Below are 16,954 nucleotides of genomic sequence, written 5' to 3'. Positions count from 1 at the left end.
CTCACACCCCCACAAGGTATTCATTAGCTTTATGTTTTTGATGGCGGGTGTGTGTGTGTGTGTGTTGTATCTCTTTCCCATACAAACACAGATACATTCTTTTGCTGTATGTGTGTATGTAAGCCCAAAGGTGTTGTTGTCGAGCAACAGCTCGAGCATAATTTCTAATTAACTTTTTGCTGCAAGGCGGCCAGTCACAGATCCCTTTAGCACGTCATCATAAAAAAAAAAGAAAACGTACATTTATGAGACGATGCTTTGTAGGAGAGAAGAAAAAAATGCGTAACAAATGAAGTAAAGAAATATGTAACAAAAACCGAGCTCCAAATGGTAATAAAAACAAAAGAACAACAACAACAACCAACACCTGTAACAGGAGCCTCTTCTTCTTGGCCTGGTTTTGTTGGTGTTGTTGTTGTTGTCGTTGTTGCCTTTATGCGTTAAGTCATTAAAATGAAAATTTATTATGCGAGGTGTAAGAGGAATGGGCGGCTGAACAGAAGGAGAAGGACTGGGAGGATGAGGATGAGGCCCCCCTCATCCCCATGAGTAGTAATGCTATGGATGGATGTGAGCTCTGTGCACATATCTCATTAAGCCCAAACGGAATGCTGCTGCCATAATGAAGCCAATAAAGCTTTTCATCTTAAAGAAAAACAAGAGTAATGTGATTTATATCTATATCCACAAGATACATACATACTGAATGAATTATTCAAGAAACAAATTTTGAAACTGACTGAAATCATAAAGAAAAAAAAATGTCATTCATTCGCTTTAACTACTTTGAAATATGTTCTAATAAGAATGAATGTGTTTTTAGGAAAGCTCTCAAGAGCTGATTTTATATATAAATGGAATACAAGTCCACCACAGATTTCATTTGTGTAGTAATCCAACCCTTAAATTGGTCAGATGTTTGTAACGCACAGAAGGAGAAGGATTGAGGGCTGAATCGGGCTTTTTTCCTGTGCCTTTTATTACCTGGGGCAGATCAAGTATGAAAATCTTTCGGATCGGACCACTATATCATACAGTGACATACGAAAAGTAAACGAAGCAATTGGAGTATCGCTATGAAATAAACTAATGTGATAGTATTGAATACAAAACATCAGATCCCGAAATTTCAATCTGATCGACTAAATAGAAGACAATAACATTTTGTAGGTTGGTAAGAATAAGTAAGACTAATAAGTCTGTCGAATTTAATAACAATTATGGAACCAATATCTTCGTTTGTACTAAGCACCAAATTTGGTGTCTATAGATAGTATAGTCTTTTAGAAAATCGGTTTTAATTTGCGCTGTGGAAGTGGGCATGGTGGAAATTTGAAACAAACTCGATAAATGTACATACTACGAGAGTCTACATACCAAGTTTGGTGGTTTTATCTTTCATAGTCTTCGAGAACTAGGTGTTCATACAGACAAATAAACGGACGGACGCACATGGCTAGATCGACTCGGCTGTTGATGCTGTTCAAGAATATATATACTTTATGGGACCGGAATAGCTGCCTGTTACATACATTTTGGCGACTTCAAGTTTCAATTTCACCCTATGGGTACATGGTATAACAACGTTTATCTGAATAAACTCATTTGTTGGGCCGACTGTTCCGATGGTAACTCAAGTACATATATAGTCGCTCGTTTTTATTGAAATTTGGCACAGTCACTACTAAGTAAATTAGACTGCCAAATATTAATGTGGCATTTGTGCCCTTGAATTTGAATTATAATTATATTATTTATTAAATTAGTTATTTATTAACGGAACAATGGGTTTTAGGTAGAAGTAGGTCTGGCCTTACAGCGTTACCATACCATCCCCACAATAATCTTTATTACAAATTCCTGGTCCCACTAGGTTTATTCCTGCATATACAATGCCTTTAGTATGTAGAAAACTACATGAAATTTAAGCGCTGTAGGTCTAGGAGGTGTTAATATTAAGTAAGACGAACGGACGAGCGGACGAAGGAACTTGTCTCGTCGTGCTTATTAAGAATATATCTAGTTTTTATGTCTTAAAAATATTGCCGGTTTTTTTCGTCCTTGACGGGATCTTGTTTAGTTTTTAAGTCGTTTTTGAAGATAAATTGACAGCCGTTCCCCACTGTTTTTCAACTAGCTGTTCTCAAGTCTGTGTCAGATGCCAATCGTATTTGAAGTTAAGTTCAATTCATTTATTCACTTAAGGCTAATATTGCTCTCAACATATGAAGCATTTAAGAAAAATATTTAGGAGGTGTAACATACACGTATAAATTAAAAAATTGGTTTTGGAATCGAAAGTGAGAACAAGTCTCAAACTAGATTCCGATAAAAACATTTAGAGTCGGAAGAAAGCCTAAATGTAAAAGAAATGATGGTAAGGATATTGAGAGAAGGTAAATGTACTACAATTATTTTGTTGGATGTCAAGCCTCGTCTCTCTCACAGTTTAGCTAGATCCGGGGGGAAGAATCATTCTACTCGTCCAAGCAAATCGTCCGCAAAATGGCCTCCACCACGGAATATGGATCGCAATTTGAGCTAGGCCGACGGTCCTCGAAATAACCCTTCCCGTTGTTATTTACGCTACGTGGAATGCGTATGCTACTGTTCCTACTAGCCACACCGGAGCTAAATTCGGTAAAAGAGCTCGTGCAATGTTTACCAGTTAAGCGACGCGCATTGTCCAGACCTTGTTTGGGATCATAGGCACGAATGTGACGCTCGTGACATTTGGAGAGCTTGGTTATGGCTTTATGAATATCAAAAATTCCGCCATCCTCACGCATGGCCTTTGTAGAGACATTGGTGTGGGCTCCAGCGGCACTCCAGTCACCAGGCATTGGTTTAGGATCCAGAGTAACTATAACCTACAAAAAGCAGAAGAAGGAGACAATTGCAGTCAAATGAGTGGGCCGAGACAGAGTATCAACTCACGCCGCATTCTTCCGCTATGCGATGGAGTAGGAACCGAGCCATCCATAGATCGTCGGCAATGGTAATACCGGAACTTGTTCCGACTTGAAATTCCCATTGGGCTGGCATGGCTTCGGCATTAGTGCCGAACACCTTGATGCCGGCATACAAGCAGGCACGGTAATGAGCATCTGCAATATCGCGACCAAAGACCTGCAAAAAGGGAAAGGTAGTGGCACACATTTTTGAGATCAACGTGTGCGAAACTTACCTTATTGGCACCAACACCGCAGTGGTAGGATCCCTGTGGTCCAGGATAACCGTTCTTGGGCCAACCCAATGGATGGCCATCGAAATCCAGGAACGTGTATTCCTGCTCAATGCCGAACCATGGTACGAAATCCTCACACTTCTTACACACCTCCAGGCAACTCTTACGGTGATTTGTTTTGGCAGGAGCACCATCGATTTTGCATGTTTGGCACAGGACCAGAATGTTGTTGCCACGGCGTAAGGGATCCTTATAAATAGCCACTGGATAAAGATAGGTATCTATATCCGGCTTCTCGTTTTCAAAACAACCAGGATAATCCCAAACGGGTAGATCTGCCGCAAAAATATAGTAATATTATTATTAATCCAAGGTCGAGATCGGGAACTAGCTTAGTTAAAATGAAATCACTATGGAGCCACTTTAAGTCGTCATATCGCAGCATTTTGAGAAAGTAATGTGCTGTGACTCATCGATCGAGCAACAGACAGACCTCCATTAGTGTATAACTAATTCAAATTACATGTCTAAATGGCAATGGCAACGGTTACCACGTTAGATGTCGCGATTTTAAGTATGAAAAGAAAAAAACCGAGCATAAAAGAAAGAGAACAATTTGGTAGGGGTCGGCACAAAGAAGGCCAAAAAAAGATTTTATGAATTTTTGGGTTAAAAATTGAGATTCGAAGTATAAAATTCAAGTTCAAATAGCAAGCCAAGTCGTCGATGTATTGCCTCTTTCAAGGGTGAAAAACAAAGCCAATTCATGCACGTGTAATCTTCCGACAAAGCGGCTATACGGCTATAACAATGCAATTCAATTCAACTATCGTCTAAATTGGAATCTTCTGTGTGCAGTCAATAGATCAGACAATTTGTCCTGCTTACAAACTTAGTAGGAAGTTTCATAATAACAGCTTAATAGCTGCGAGACTTGTATTAGGACTTACCATTTGGACTCGTTGGCATGAAGTCTAGGGTGCGATCCTTGCTGCGCAGATCCACTCCTGTGCCATCGATCCATACATATGTAGCCTGGACAACATCCTCATGCAACGGCAATGCCATATAACGATCCAATACGTTTTTATTGCTGCCCGTATTGGGGGAGCCTTTGAGGATTACACCGGACATACTGAAATTTGTTTAAGTGCGAACACGAACGAGGCCAGTGACTAAGAGAGTGCTTTAACTTCAAAACTATCGTTGTTGGCCGCGGATCAGCAAATGTAACTGTGTTCTAGCTGAGTGTTATTATTAGTTGATACGCTGGAAGACGTCTGAGCTGGAAAGCAATATTCCAACTCAATTTATAGATGTAGTTAGTACTAGCTAGCAACAATGACGCAAGTATATCGACGCGACGACTTCGGTATACCGTGCACCATGTGACCAAACTATGACCAAATGAATGTACATACACTCTTGCAAGCACACGTGCACTTTAGAGCCGTCATCAGGCAAGGGCCAGCTCCGTTCTTATAGTGAAAAACGTTAATTCGGCATGGTGTTAGTATTTAATAACAAATGTAAGTGTGACAAATTTGATTGCAATAGTTTAAATATTAGAGGAGAAAATCAATTTTCTTGGAATTACAGTTGCTTGCTTACAACACGAGTCTATTTGAATGGAAATTTGGTAGCTCTAGCCTTTCATCCGGACGGATAGAAGGGCGGACGGATCACATAGGCTGTTGCAGCTGATTAACAATATACTTAGTGTGGTCGGAAAAGTTTCAGAAGGATAAAATTTGACCAAATGTTTGAAGTAACTCTACCAACTCACGCAAAAGAACTTGAAATCGCGCTCATACCGGGGAGAGGGGAACATTTTAAATAAACTTTATCATCGTACATACCACACGATTTTTCATACCAAATTTAATGACTCAAGATCTTATGTTTTCCGGGATCCAAAGACGAACATGGCTAAATCGACTGGACTATTTCTGCAGTTATGTTACCAACTGAATTCTATATCAAAAAATTATAATCTAGTTTTAACGTAAAAAATATTTGTAAATGAATGTTTTACATATGTGTGAGTTTTTTAATTTATAATAAATGGATTTAGTGCTTCATCTCATCTAGTTCTGACATCATGTAAAAAGGTGGAAAGCACGAATTCTGCGCCATCTTCATCGTGAATACAACGGGCTAAGCCTTGATCTCTAAGATCTGAGTTCAATACTTCGTGGCTGGCCAGCACTCGGTTTGGGGTCATTTTGGATACTTGTAAAGCTCCTGCAATAAAACTTTTAGTACGAAATTTTTACTGCATTGTCTAAAGACTACATACCTAAGCTTTCTTTTGAGAACCGAATTAAAAAGGTACCAACAGGCTAATCGCTCAGAAGATCTGCAGCCTTTTCATTACTTATAAAGCCAGAAATGAGACCAGCTTCGTACATGGCATGCACGGACGTGTTTCTGACATCGTTACGGGGAATTCTGGGCTCCAGTAACTTCAAAAGGTTATAAAACCATTCCCAATAGAAATACTATCCCTTCCATATTTTATTCAAAAAGACTTTCGATGTAATCCAATCACCTTCTGCTAGCGGCGGTACATCTTGTAGCTTTGGAAAGTAGTTTACGCAAAAGATTGTACCCGCAACAACCCGCTCTTGGTTGAGATGACAAATCTGAACCACCGGGTGGGACAATGCCCAAATGCATACTGGTTGATTATCGATTAAAATATTAGTGTAAAATAGCAAAGCGCATTTTTCTTCCAGAATGCTATGGACATCCGGGTCAAAGCGTTGGGTTCTGTTGAGTTTTAACCTATTAAAGGTGGCCCAGCAATTTTCTTCTTCGTACATCAACTTTGCTATTCCAATTCCAGGTAAACTCCTGTTTATTATTACCTTTGAGTCTACGAAGCCTTGAAGTTTTGACACTTCGCTGCCTGGGGAATTGACAAAGTACATATTTTGATAAATGAATTGTCGTTTTAAAATGCATTACTCACCAGATACAATGTCGCAATACACTTAGGACTCCTCCACATAGAGACATCGAAAAGTCGCATTGAATGGGTTACTTTTCTTTAGTATTTGCGTTTAAACATCCACATGACAAACTAGTTTCATTAAACTAAATTTGTCTTGTTTAATTTTTATTCGAGAAATTCTGATGAGGTTTGATTCCATTTCATTAGTCAGCTTGATGTAGGTATTGAAAAACTGTAGCATTAGCCTGAATGTTCTGGACTGTGAAGGATTAAAGTTCGTTCCATTCGAATTCAAAGCATCGAGGACCTCTTCGCTGAATATGGTTAGCTTATTATAACGGAGGAATATCTTAAATGAGGTATCTTCATTTTTAACAGTTTTCGATTGGCATTCAGAGAGCAACTCTTGGACTTGATCGGCAAATGGTGATATTTTATCCATGCTAGTTCATTAAGGCTGCCTACAAAATATGTTAAAAAAAAGCTGATCAATAGAGCGCAAGATTTAATGTATTTTGATTAAAAATGTGTCAAGTAAGTTGGAGAGATTGTTGATTTTATTATTGCAAAATGGCTGTCGAAAATTCATAGGTTTGCAATTTACAAAACCTACATATTTTCAATGGGTAAATGCAAAAAAAAACATACAACTTTCGGGTTTTTAAATTAAAAACCAGAGGGCCGGGGCTAACTTCGACCGTGTCAAAGTTTGTATACCCTTGCAACTTTTTCCTTACTTATAGCCATCAAAGTGGAAAAACGTTTTATCTGAAAAGTCTAATGTTTGCGAAAGAACGGCCAACAATCTATGCATAGGAAATAACGAAGATATTGATCAAAGTCACTGTTTTCCACCGATCGTTCCAATGGGAGCTATATGATATAGTAACCCGATATTTATCAAATTCGGCACAGTCATGAACAGATATACTAAACTTACAAATATTTAATTTGAAAGCAATCGCGTCAAAAGTAACGAAGTTATTGAAGAAAGTCACTGTTTTCGACCGATCGTTCCTATGGGAGGTATATGATATAGTCACCCGATCTTGATCAAATTTGGCATAGTCGTTTATATGTATAATAAACTCACCAATATTAAATTTCACGACAATAGCTCAAAAAATAACGAAGATATTGAGAAAAGTCACTGTTCGTGACTTTGCGGTTTGTATGGGAGCTATATGATATAGTGATCCGATCCGGCTGAATCCGAGATATACAACGCCTGCAGTATCTACAAGCCTACATGCAAAATTTCAACTCTGTAGCTCTAACGGTCTAGGAGGAGTTTGCGTTGATCCAGACGGACGGACAGACGGACAGACGGACAGACGGACGGACGGACGGACGGACGGACGGACGGACGGACGGACATGGCTATATGAACTCGTCTCGTCATGCTGATTAAGAATATATATACTTTATATGGTCGGAGATGCTTCCTTCTATGCGTTGCACACTTCTGACCAAAATTAATATACCCTTTTTGCAAGGGTATAAAAAGATAATTACAGAAAAAAGATACTTTTTAAGATCCGGCCACAGTTATGTTTTAGATTACACTAAGAATTTTATTGAATTTTCTTACTTCATTGTGCGTGAATGATCCGACAGTCTAATCGCAAATGAGTGTCTTTTTTGCTCCAGACATAGAATTAAACCCAGAGAGAACTGTTAGTGATAAGCAAATGCTGATTGAAAGAAAATTCTGTGGAATAGGGTCAAGGTGTTTTTGTGACATGAGTTTCGTTCAGCATTAAAAAATGATTTGTTTTTTGTAGAATTGAGAGAGAATATTGCGTTTTGAATTCTGGATTTATAAACTCTCCTCAAAGACCACCAAAAATATTTTTTGCCGTCATGGGACGGCCGAAAGTAGGGAAGCTTTAACAAAACTCGCGGGCTTTTTGTACCCTAGCAAAAAGGGTACCTATAAACGATTGTGCCAAATTTGATCTAGATTTGGCAACTATATCATATGGCTTCCATAGAAACAATCGGTGGTAAACAGTGACTTTGATCAATAACTTTGTAGGCCGTTCTTTCGAAAACATTAGACTTTTTGGATAAAACGACGCGGCAAAAGTTGGCCCCGGCCCTCTGGTTTTAATTCGCTTCAGTTTTCCGCAGTGGAATATATGTATTCTATAAGTTAAGACATAAACAGAGAGAGAAAATTCAATCAGATTTACATATAAAACGCTATTTTGGATACGCCATGGTGAATTTGGTCAAACTACGTCATCTTCTCTTTATGACACCTTCAAATTGTTTTCGACTATATTTGGTATTTGACTTCTTGAAATAGATCAAACTTTGTGGCGCCATAGTAAGGCGACTGTGAATAGGTATTTTATAAAGAGAACCCGAAAGGGATCTGTCATAAGTATTTGTAAGGACGGAGACTATTTAAATCGCTTAGAGCGACAAAAGTTTTTATTAGTTCTTATCAATTATACACGCACATGTTCTATGAGAGGGAAAGAAAAAGCGAGTGTTTTGTCTCCGATGACAGTGACGTATACGGTGACGATGTTGATGACGTCATTATAGTTTTTTCGCAAACCGTTTGCAGAATCAGCATGCTTTTTGTTTCGTTTATCAACGGAATTCTGGGTTTATTTTTATGTCTTGAAGGAAAATGACACTCATTTGCGATTAGACTGTCGGAGCATTTACGCACAATAAAGCACGAAAATTCAATAAAATTCTTATCTTATCTTATAAATCTTAAAAAGTATCTTTTTTCTGATATTATCTTTTTTTTAATTTAAAAAACCGAAAGTTGTATGTTTTTTTGCATTTACCCATTGAAAATATGTAGGTTTTGTAAATTGCAAACCTATGAATTTTCGACAGCCAATTTGCAATAATAAAATCAACAATCTCTCCAACTTACTTGACAAATTTTTAATCAAAATACCTAAAATCTTGCGCTCTATTGATCAGCTTCTTTTTAAATATTTTCTAGGCAGCCTTAATGAACTAGCATGGATAAAATATCACCATTTGCCGATCAAGTCCAAGAGTTGCTCTCTGAATGCCAATCGAAAACTGTTAAAAATGAAGATACCTCATTTAAGATATTCATCCGTTATAATAAGCTGGCCATATTCAGCGAAGAGGTCCTCAATGCTTTGAATTCGAATGGAACGAACTTTAATCCTTCACAGTCAAGAACATTCAGGCTAATGCTACAGTTTTTCAATACCTACATCAAGCTGACTAATGAAATGGAATCAAACCTCATCAGAATTTCTCGAATAAAAATTAAACAAGACAAATTTAGTTTAATGAAACTAGTTTGTCATGTGGATGTTTCAACGCAAATACTAAAGAAAAGGAAACCATTCAATGCGACTTTTCGATGTCTCTATGAGGAGGGCGCGACTATATCAGAGTCCTAAGTGTATTGCGACATTGTATCTGGTGAGTATATCTACTTTGTCAATTCCGCAGGCAGCGAAGTGTCAAAACTTCAAGGCTTCGTAGACTCAAAGGTAATAATAAACAGGAGTTTACCTGGAATTGGAACAGCAAAGTTGATGTACGAAGAAGAAAATTGCTGGGCCACCTTTAATAGGTTAAAACTCAACAGAACCCAACGCTTTGACTCGGATGTCCGTAGCATTCTGGAAGAAAAATGCGCTTTGCTCTTTTACACTAATATTTTAATCGATAATCAACCAGTATGCATTTGGGCATTGCCCCACCCGGTGGTTCAGATTTGTCATCTCAACCAAGAGCGGGTTGTTGCGGGTACAATCTTTTGCGTAAACTACTTTCCAAAGCTACAAGATGTACCGCCGCTAGCAGAAGGTGATTGGATTACATCGAAAGTCTTTTTGAATGGAATATGGAAGGGATACTATTTCTATTGGGAATGGTTTTATAACCTTTTGAAGTTACTGGAGCCCAGAATTCCCCGTAACGATGTCAGAAACACGTTCGTGCATGCCATGTACGAAGCTGGTCTCATTTCTGGCTTTATATGTAATGAAAAGGCTGCAGATCTTCTGAGCGATTAGCCTGTTGGTACTTTTTTAATTCGGTTCTCAAAAAAAAGCTTAGGTATGTAGTCTTTAGACAATGCAGTAAAAATTTCGTACTAAAAGTTTTATTGCAGGAGCTTTACAAGTATCCAAAATGACCCCAAACCGAGTGCTGGCCAGCCACGAAGTATTGAACTCAGATCTTAGAGATCAAGGCTTAGCCCGTTGTATTCACAATATAGATGGGGCAAAATTCTTGCTTTCCACCTTTTTACATGATGTCAGAACTAGAGATGAAGTCTCATATCCGAGACTTACAAATCCTGGGACCTAGGAGGATTTTGCGTTGAGGGTATATATGACTGAGGCTAATCTTGGCTTTGGCCACGAAAGTCTCGGGGTTTTTGAGAGGAAAACTGTGGTCTTCTTCTTAGAATTAAGAATGTGATTTAAGTAAGTTTTATATGATAAATCATTTTGTGATAGAGGTTTGACTTTGATAAAAAATAGCCACGCTAGTCTTTAGACTAAGATTACCCACTGAGGATATGAGTTATACATGTATGTATGTTGATTTTGTATACTTGTTAGACAGGGAATATTATTAATTTTTTTTTTTGCTTTTCGAAAAGTATTTCTATTTAATGAAAAGAGTTATAGGTAGGCAAACCTTAGCTCTATATATATGTACCCTTTCGATTCCATTCTACAAAGCTCTAACTTTATTAAGTTAGCTGCGGATAAAGCTTCTAGTCGGGTGAAATGCTACGATAAAAAACTCGATAGTGGGCGTTAAACTTTAATGTGCGACGGATAATTAGAGATTTAAATTATACATAAGTACCCATGCAAATAATAATGAACCAGTGTAAGTAGTATAAGAAATAATTTTCAATATTCATTAATTCTTGATGGTTTGAAATAAACACATTAATTATGGAGGTAGGCTTTATTAAATTAAATGATTTTGGGGAAAGGTAAGATACAAATATAACTTAAGCTTGACGTGCCAAAATGTAATGGAGCTCGTTTAAGTTAGTAGTTACTGCAGGACGATATATAATATCACAAGGGGATTGAATTTATATCTGCTCCCATATTCGCCTATTCTTATATTTACTCTCGATTACTTTCTTATATTGCATTAGTTTTTTCAAACTTCAAAAACTAAAACAGAACAGAGCATATACTTTTCGTAGTTTGTGTTGTCAAAAATGACAGCGGTATCGGAAGCACAACGAAGTAGCGTAGCGTTTTCAAGCTTTGGAACCGATCAATTTTCAAATTGGCAAAGAGTTTGACAAAACTGTTAATAGGGTTCGATTTGGTTTCGACCAGATTACCCAACTGGGCTTTTTATGCTGATAAAGAATATCCATTCTTTATGGGTTCGGAATGGTCTCTTCTGCAATGGCTTCAAATATAAAAACTTCAAATTTAAAAAAAAAATCGCTTAAAAGTGGTGACTGGATTAATGACTGCTTAGGTGGACACTTGAATAAACCACCTGAGCCGCCTTTTGGGCATGGTTTTTTGTAAAAAAGCAAAAATAGAGTCAATTATAATTAAAATTTAAAATTTAAATGTGTACCGGAAGAAATTTCGTTTTAAGGTGTTTATGAAAAATGGGATATATTTTTGAAGTATTTATAGCTTAATTTTGTTTCATTTCAGTACAAACTATTTTATAAGTATTTTGAACATTCAAGATTTTCTTATACATTATTTGAACTAACGTAAGTGCAAAGCAATCCAATTTTTTGTTTAGAAAGTGGGTGTTAAAACAAATACAACTGTCTTATTTTGTTGTAAGGGCTATTAGAGCTCAAGCCCTCATGTTTGGTTATGGCAAAATCAGGAAAATCATAAAGATATCTTAGTTATTTCAAAAGTTTGTAGTTTTGGATCCAAAACTGAGCAATTGAGCCCCTGTCAGCAACATCAAGAGTGACGGACATTTGATCAGAATCAATAATTATTTGAAACAGAATACCTAGGACACAAAGTTTGAATAATAAACCTAATTGACGTATAATAGAATTGATGCGATGTAAAATGACAACTCTATTTATGTATTAGTCTGCGAATGTGAAAATCTGATAAATAATTTCTATTTATGACTCGTTTCATATCTGAACTACAAATTTTTGTTTGAACCTTCTGCTTCTTGGTTTGAAGCGAGTGTGTTATAAAATATTCTAATCTAATCAATTACATTATCTCTTGTTTAAATACAATTATATTGCCATTTAGTTTTACAAAGGATACGAACTAATCAAAGTTCGATTTCTGGGTTAAATTTAGTTACTTAGCTATTCTACCAACATAATTTGTTTATCTATTTTCCCCAAACAACTTCTATGAAATCTTTAAAAAGTGTTTGCAAAAACTGCTCTGTAGTAACAAGAGCAGTGCAAATTTTGCTATACTCTCTGACCGTTCTCTAGATTCAACCCCCAATGTACAACAGTGGGCTAACGTTCGTGAATAGGGAATGAGAATATACGACAAATTGCTTCATTGCAGTTCACATATCTGCCAACTTGATAGCGCGTGGATACCAAAAACCGCCATGTACCTTTCGTGACATACTTGCAAATGTATTTAATAGATTTGAGCGAACTGCAATACTCAACATTACAATGTGCCTTGAATGTTTTGGAAAGAAGTGGCGAATATGGAACAATCCAACTGTTGTCAACTATGAAATCGTTTGTATTGTATTAAAACGCTTCATAGGAACGGTGCGTTTCATATATTCTTTGTAGTTGCCCAGTATTGTGTCGTGTAAGCACAATATCACGTGCTTCCAAGTTTTCACCCACAATCAGGATTGTCACTTCATCGATTGTTGGAGCATTAAAAGTGCGTTCATGTGTTCCAGCTGGTCTTTTATCTGCTCTGATTACAACTTTATAGTTATCACTTGGCATGTCTTGAACAGCCTGACCAATGCATGATGTTCAGGAAGCATTTGCTGCTAATCTTGAAGAATTGCTCTTTTCGTAGCTGTGTTGATCCCTTGACGCCGGTCAAGTTGTTCTTCCATTTTGCCCATGAAGTATATTTGCAAGAATATATGCTGTGCATCTTCAATAGGTTGCTATGATCCACTGCGATGCCAAATCTTTAAATTCAAAGCCATAGGTATAGTTAGATTTACAAACACTTTTTTTTTTTAGGTTCCGTAGCCTAATTGCATTACGGCTCCGCTGGGAAAGATTTGATCTTCTAGGACGTGGCCAGCGATGCCAAGTCTACGTATTTGTACGTAGATCTACGTATTTCAGCAAAATTGTGCTACGTAAAAATACGTAGACTTTAGAGCCTGGCTACGTATTTCTCAAATTTTGACTTGGCATCGCTGGACGTGGCATACTGATTAGATTGATAATTGGTTTGGTTTGATAATATGGGTTACTAAACACTGCAGAAAACACGATATTCGAATTTCTATTATGTTACTACACAAAACATTCAGAGTTGACTTTATTTAAATTGACGGTTAGAAAACGTTTGGATAGGGAAAAGAAATTGTCTGTTTTAAGACATTTTCCGGCAATTATTTATTGTTTTTAAGATGTATTGTCCTATTCGGGGAGGATACAAATACAACAAATCAAAAACCATGATGATTGGTTCAGCAGATCTCGAGTTATAAGTGTTTGAACACTTTGGACTTTCTTTTACATATATAGATAGAGATAGATTGAATAAACTAATAAAAAAAATAGAAACCTCTGAAAAAAAAAAATTGTTATTCATATATTTTAAATTTTTAATAACAACAATGTTTGAAGTTTTTGAAAGTTGATTAAACCTCCTCAATATGTTGTTTAAGATTCGATAAATTTTACTGATCATATCAACTGCCCTTGACATGCCTCTTTTAAGGATTACATCCTTTCTGTTTGAGGAAACAGATCTCTCCATGGTTCTATGGCCTAGATCCTCTAGACTATGTAAGTAATAACCAAAAAAATAAAAAGGAAAAATTTTAAGAATGACGTAACTATTTGATACATCATCATATAAATTGTTGAAATTTTTATTTTTAAATCAATTTTCATTGCAATAATTTTCTTAGCCTCGAGAATCATATTTTTGGTCCATGTAGAACCGCAAAATCGTTGTCAAATGCTTAACATTGGTAATAATGGTTTTTCTCTTAGTTGGTCTAACCTTGTTCTAGTCTAGAGTTTGTTGGCTTAATGATCCCAGCAATGCTGGCTTTAGCATAGAGAATCCTACAGATTTTATCCCCATTTCATATGCAGAACTAAACTTTTGTGTATAATTTATATGCTCGCTTGTTAATATCTGTTCCCTTCTCTTATCCCTCTCGTTATCTTTCCTACTGATTCTGCCATCGTAAAATAATAGAGTGTGCAATATGGTCTAGACAATGAGCGACAGGAGTGGCTGAGCAGGGGCGTGGTGGTGGTCGTGATGGTGGTGGTGGGAGGATTGCGGCTGTTTTGATGCTTGTCAAACAAATTATAAGCCACTGGCAGTACGGCAGCCGCACGCAACTCAAGTGCCTCAACGAAAAGCGGTTTAACCACTCAATAGTCTTGTTGTAGTTGTAGTTGAAGTTGAGCTTTGTTGTAAAGTTTTGCTTGTGGTGGGGGCGGGGTTCAGAGTATGGGGTAGTCGGGACGAGCTCCACTAAAGCAGCTTATGGCTAATCCCCGCATATGGCAAATGACATAATATATATATATATACATATGTATAGATGTACATATAGATATGCATGTATATGTATTTGTACGTGAGTACACATACTCAAACTTATGTGAACATATGGATATGTCTCCGGGCTAGAGACACAAATCTGACAAAGCAATTTTTACAGTGACATAAATTTCTCATACGCCCCGTTTGCATCTCTCCTTCTTGTTATTGAAAAACCAAAATCCAAACAAGGCAAATCATTTTAGTGGAATTTTTTAGTACTTTTATGGAAAAATATTTCGACAGTTGAAATTAATTAAATTAACTATTTGTAATTGTTTAGTCGACTTAACTGCAAATCGTTGGAAGTTTAAGTTTTGACTTTGATACTGTCCCAAATATTTGCCAGAGAGATAAACAGTTGATGATAAGGAAATTTATGAGAAATTTGTAAATTCTGCGATCTTTTGAAATTTTCAAACCATAATTAGTTTAGGGGATTTTTAACCGATCACTTTGATTTATGCCTCGGAGTCATAGTTTTCTTGTAAATTATATTCAATTGTCTATCTTATCAAGTCTTTGACTTTGAAGTCTTATCAAGTTTGTTGTGTATTTGGTATATAAAGCAGACTTCTTGCAGAAAGTTAGTAGTAAACAATGAAAGTTCTTTGGATTTGTTTGACAGTGCCTTGCCTGACACTTTGTCAATTGTTTGGTGTAGGGGCTCTATCGGCATTTAATTCTTCATTCGAGTTGATTGGGAACAATAATTCCACATTAATCAGGTAAAATAACAAAATTAAATAATAATATAGTGGAAATAAAACTATTTTGTAAATTCAAACAGTGAAGGAAAAGATATTAATCATGTAATATATAATACCCTAACCACGTGTCCATATGCTTATGGTGAAGAAGGCATTTACGAAATTACGGTTCCTGGTCTTGAGCCATTCCCAGTATTATGCAATGCTCAAATTGCAGGAGCTGGTTATATTGTCGTCGCCAGTCGAACAAATGCCGAAACGAATTTTTATAGAAATTGGAAGGCTTTCAAATTGGGCTTCGGAGACATGTCTGGCGACTTTTTCTTAGGACTGGATAAACTTCATGCCATAACCAAATCGCAGACATATGAGTTATATTTCCAATTGGAGGACTTCGAAGGAAGCACAAGATTTGCTCGATACGATGAATTTTATATTGAAAACGAGAATGAATCGTATAAAATGACTAAGTTGGGAACTTATACTGGAGATGCCGGAGATTCCTTGACGGAAAAATCAAAATTTGGAGAATTCTCAACATTTGATAGGGACAACCACGGAGAGTGTGCAAAAGAGCGCCTCGGCGCTTGGTGGCATACAAGATGCACTTATAGGTATTTAAGTAGAGTGAAAAGTAGATTTTCTATATTAATAACATTTTGTTTATTTTTTCGTTTTTAGCAATCTATTTGGAATGTATTATGAAGGGGCACACAATAGTAGTTTGGGTTGGACTGGCATGTCATGGGAGGCTTGGCATGGAAATAACTATTCATTTAAAGCCATGAAAATTATGATCAGGGCCAAAAACTTGTGTCCCTGTTGAAACTCTTACACAAATTAAGTCAAAAATTTCGTATTACTCATATATTTTACAAGTTATCACAAGCCAGTTTGAACTTAGTCAAAGTTTAATACAATTTTCTAAAACAATTGTCCACTTGTCGGGTATGTTTGGTATTCAGAAAACGACTTCTGGGGCAATTAAAAGTCTCCTCGGCTTTACGTCTTATGAGGAAACTAGATTAGAAATTAAAATGATCTTTAATGACTAAAGAATAAAGTAAATATCCCAAGTAAAATCCTAAATGATATGAAGGATTGTAACGTACAAAGCCTCAATGCTGTTGATGGGCAACTAAATATCCATAAATACGAAACCACAAAGGCTTACCAACCATTGCAATCGGCAACTATACGTTATTGTGTGAGGCCTATCTTGATGTTAACACGAATCATCTGCGGGACTCTTAATGCGGCTAGCATGACAATCGGCTGTGGTGGTTCTTTGATGAATGTGTTTCACCCACTTACACGTCAGCAACTTTAAATAAAGTCCCTGTGCTGAAACTCAAAATAGAATAGAGAG

At 36.8% G+C, this 16,954-nt stretch overlaps 2 protein-coding genes and 2 long non-coding RNA genes across 4 annotated transcripts; 3 read left to right on the top strand and 1 right to left on the bottom strand.

Annotated features, from left to right (window-relative positions):
- Positions 1-2,177: 2,177 nt before the first annotated feature.
- Positions 2,178-4,442, bottom strand: LOC6643996 (glutamine synthetase 2 cytoplasmic). The gene is made up of 4 exons (XM_002066634.4): positions 4,138-4,442; positions 3,188-3,522; positions 2,938-3,129; positions 2,178-2,870 (listed from the first exon to the last, which is right to left on the bottom strand). The coding sequence occupies exons 1-4, from the start codon at positions 4,319-4,321 to the stop codon at positions 2,478-2,480; spliced, it is 1,104 nt and encodes a 367-aa protein (XP_002066670.1). The 5' UTR covers positions 4,322-4,442; the 3' UTR covers positions 2,178-2,477.
- An 89-nt stretch (positions 4,443-4,531) lies between these two features.
- Positions 4,532-5,268, top strand: LOC124460266. Its single transcript, XR_006954190.1, has 2 exons — positions 4,532-4,716; positions 4,787-5,268. It is a non-coding gene; the product is annotated as an uncharacterized LOC124460266 (long non-coding RNA).
- A 4,278-nt stretch (positions 5,269-9,546) lies between these two features.
- On the top strand, positions 9,547-10,865 carry LOC124460293. Its single transcript, XR_006954223.1, has 3 exons — positions 9,547-9,575; positions 9,606-10,217; positions 10,273-10,865. It is a non-coding gene; the product is annotated as an uncharacterized LOC124460293 (long non-coding RNA).
- Positions 10,866-15,475: 4,610 nt separating this feature from the next.
- On the top strand, positions 15,476-16,507 carry LOC111518816 (ficolin-2-like). The gene is made up of 3 exons (XM_023176684.2): positions 15,476-15,603; positions 15,666-16,199; positions 16,267-16,507. The coding sequence occupies exons 1-3, from the start codon at positions 15,476-15,478 to the stop codon at positions 16,409-16,411; spliced, it is 807 nt and encodes a 268-aa protein (XP_023032452.1). The 3' UTR covers positions 16,412-16,507.
- Positions 16,508-16,954: the final 447 nt, after the last annotated feature.

This window comes from Drosophila willistoni, assembly GCF_018902025.1.
Source record: "Drosophila willistoni isolate 14030-0811.24 chromosome 2R unlocalized genomic scaffold, UCI_dwil_1.1 Seg167, whole genome shotgun sequence".
In the NCBI taxonomy this organism is placed as follows: domain Eukaryota; kingdom Metazoa; phylum Arthropoda; class Insecta; order Diptera; family Drosophilidae; genus Drosophila; species Drosophila willistoni.
The sequence above is the reverse complement of the archived record's forward strand: the minus strand, read 5'-3'. Positions and strand labels throughout refer to the sequence as shown.

Coding starts and splice junctions, on each gene's coding strand:
- LOC111518816 (XM_023176684.2), top strand. CDS start 15,476: ATGAAAGTTCTTTGGATTTGTTTGACAGTGCCTTGCCTGACACTTTGT. Junction 15,604..15,665: donor AATAATTCCACATTAATCAG/GTAAAATAACAA, acceptor AAATTCAAACAG/TGAAGGAAAAGATATTAATC. Junction 16,200..16,266: donor CATACAAGATGCACTTATAG/GTATTTAAGTAG, acceptor TTTCGTTTTTAG/CAATCTATTTGGAATGTATT.
- LOC6643996 (XM_002066634.4), bottom strand. CDS start 4,321: ATGTCCGGTGTAATCCTCAAAGGCTCCCCCAATACGGGCAGCAATAAA. Junction 3,130..3,187: donor GCGGTGTTGGTGCCAATAAG/GTAAGTTTCGCA, acceptor CCCTTTTTGCAG/GTCTTTGGTCGCGATATTGC. Junction 2,871..2,937: donor GCATAGCGGAAGAATGCGGC/GTGAGTTGATAC, acceptor TGCTTTTTGTAG/GTTATAGTTACTCTGGATCC.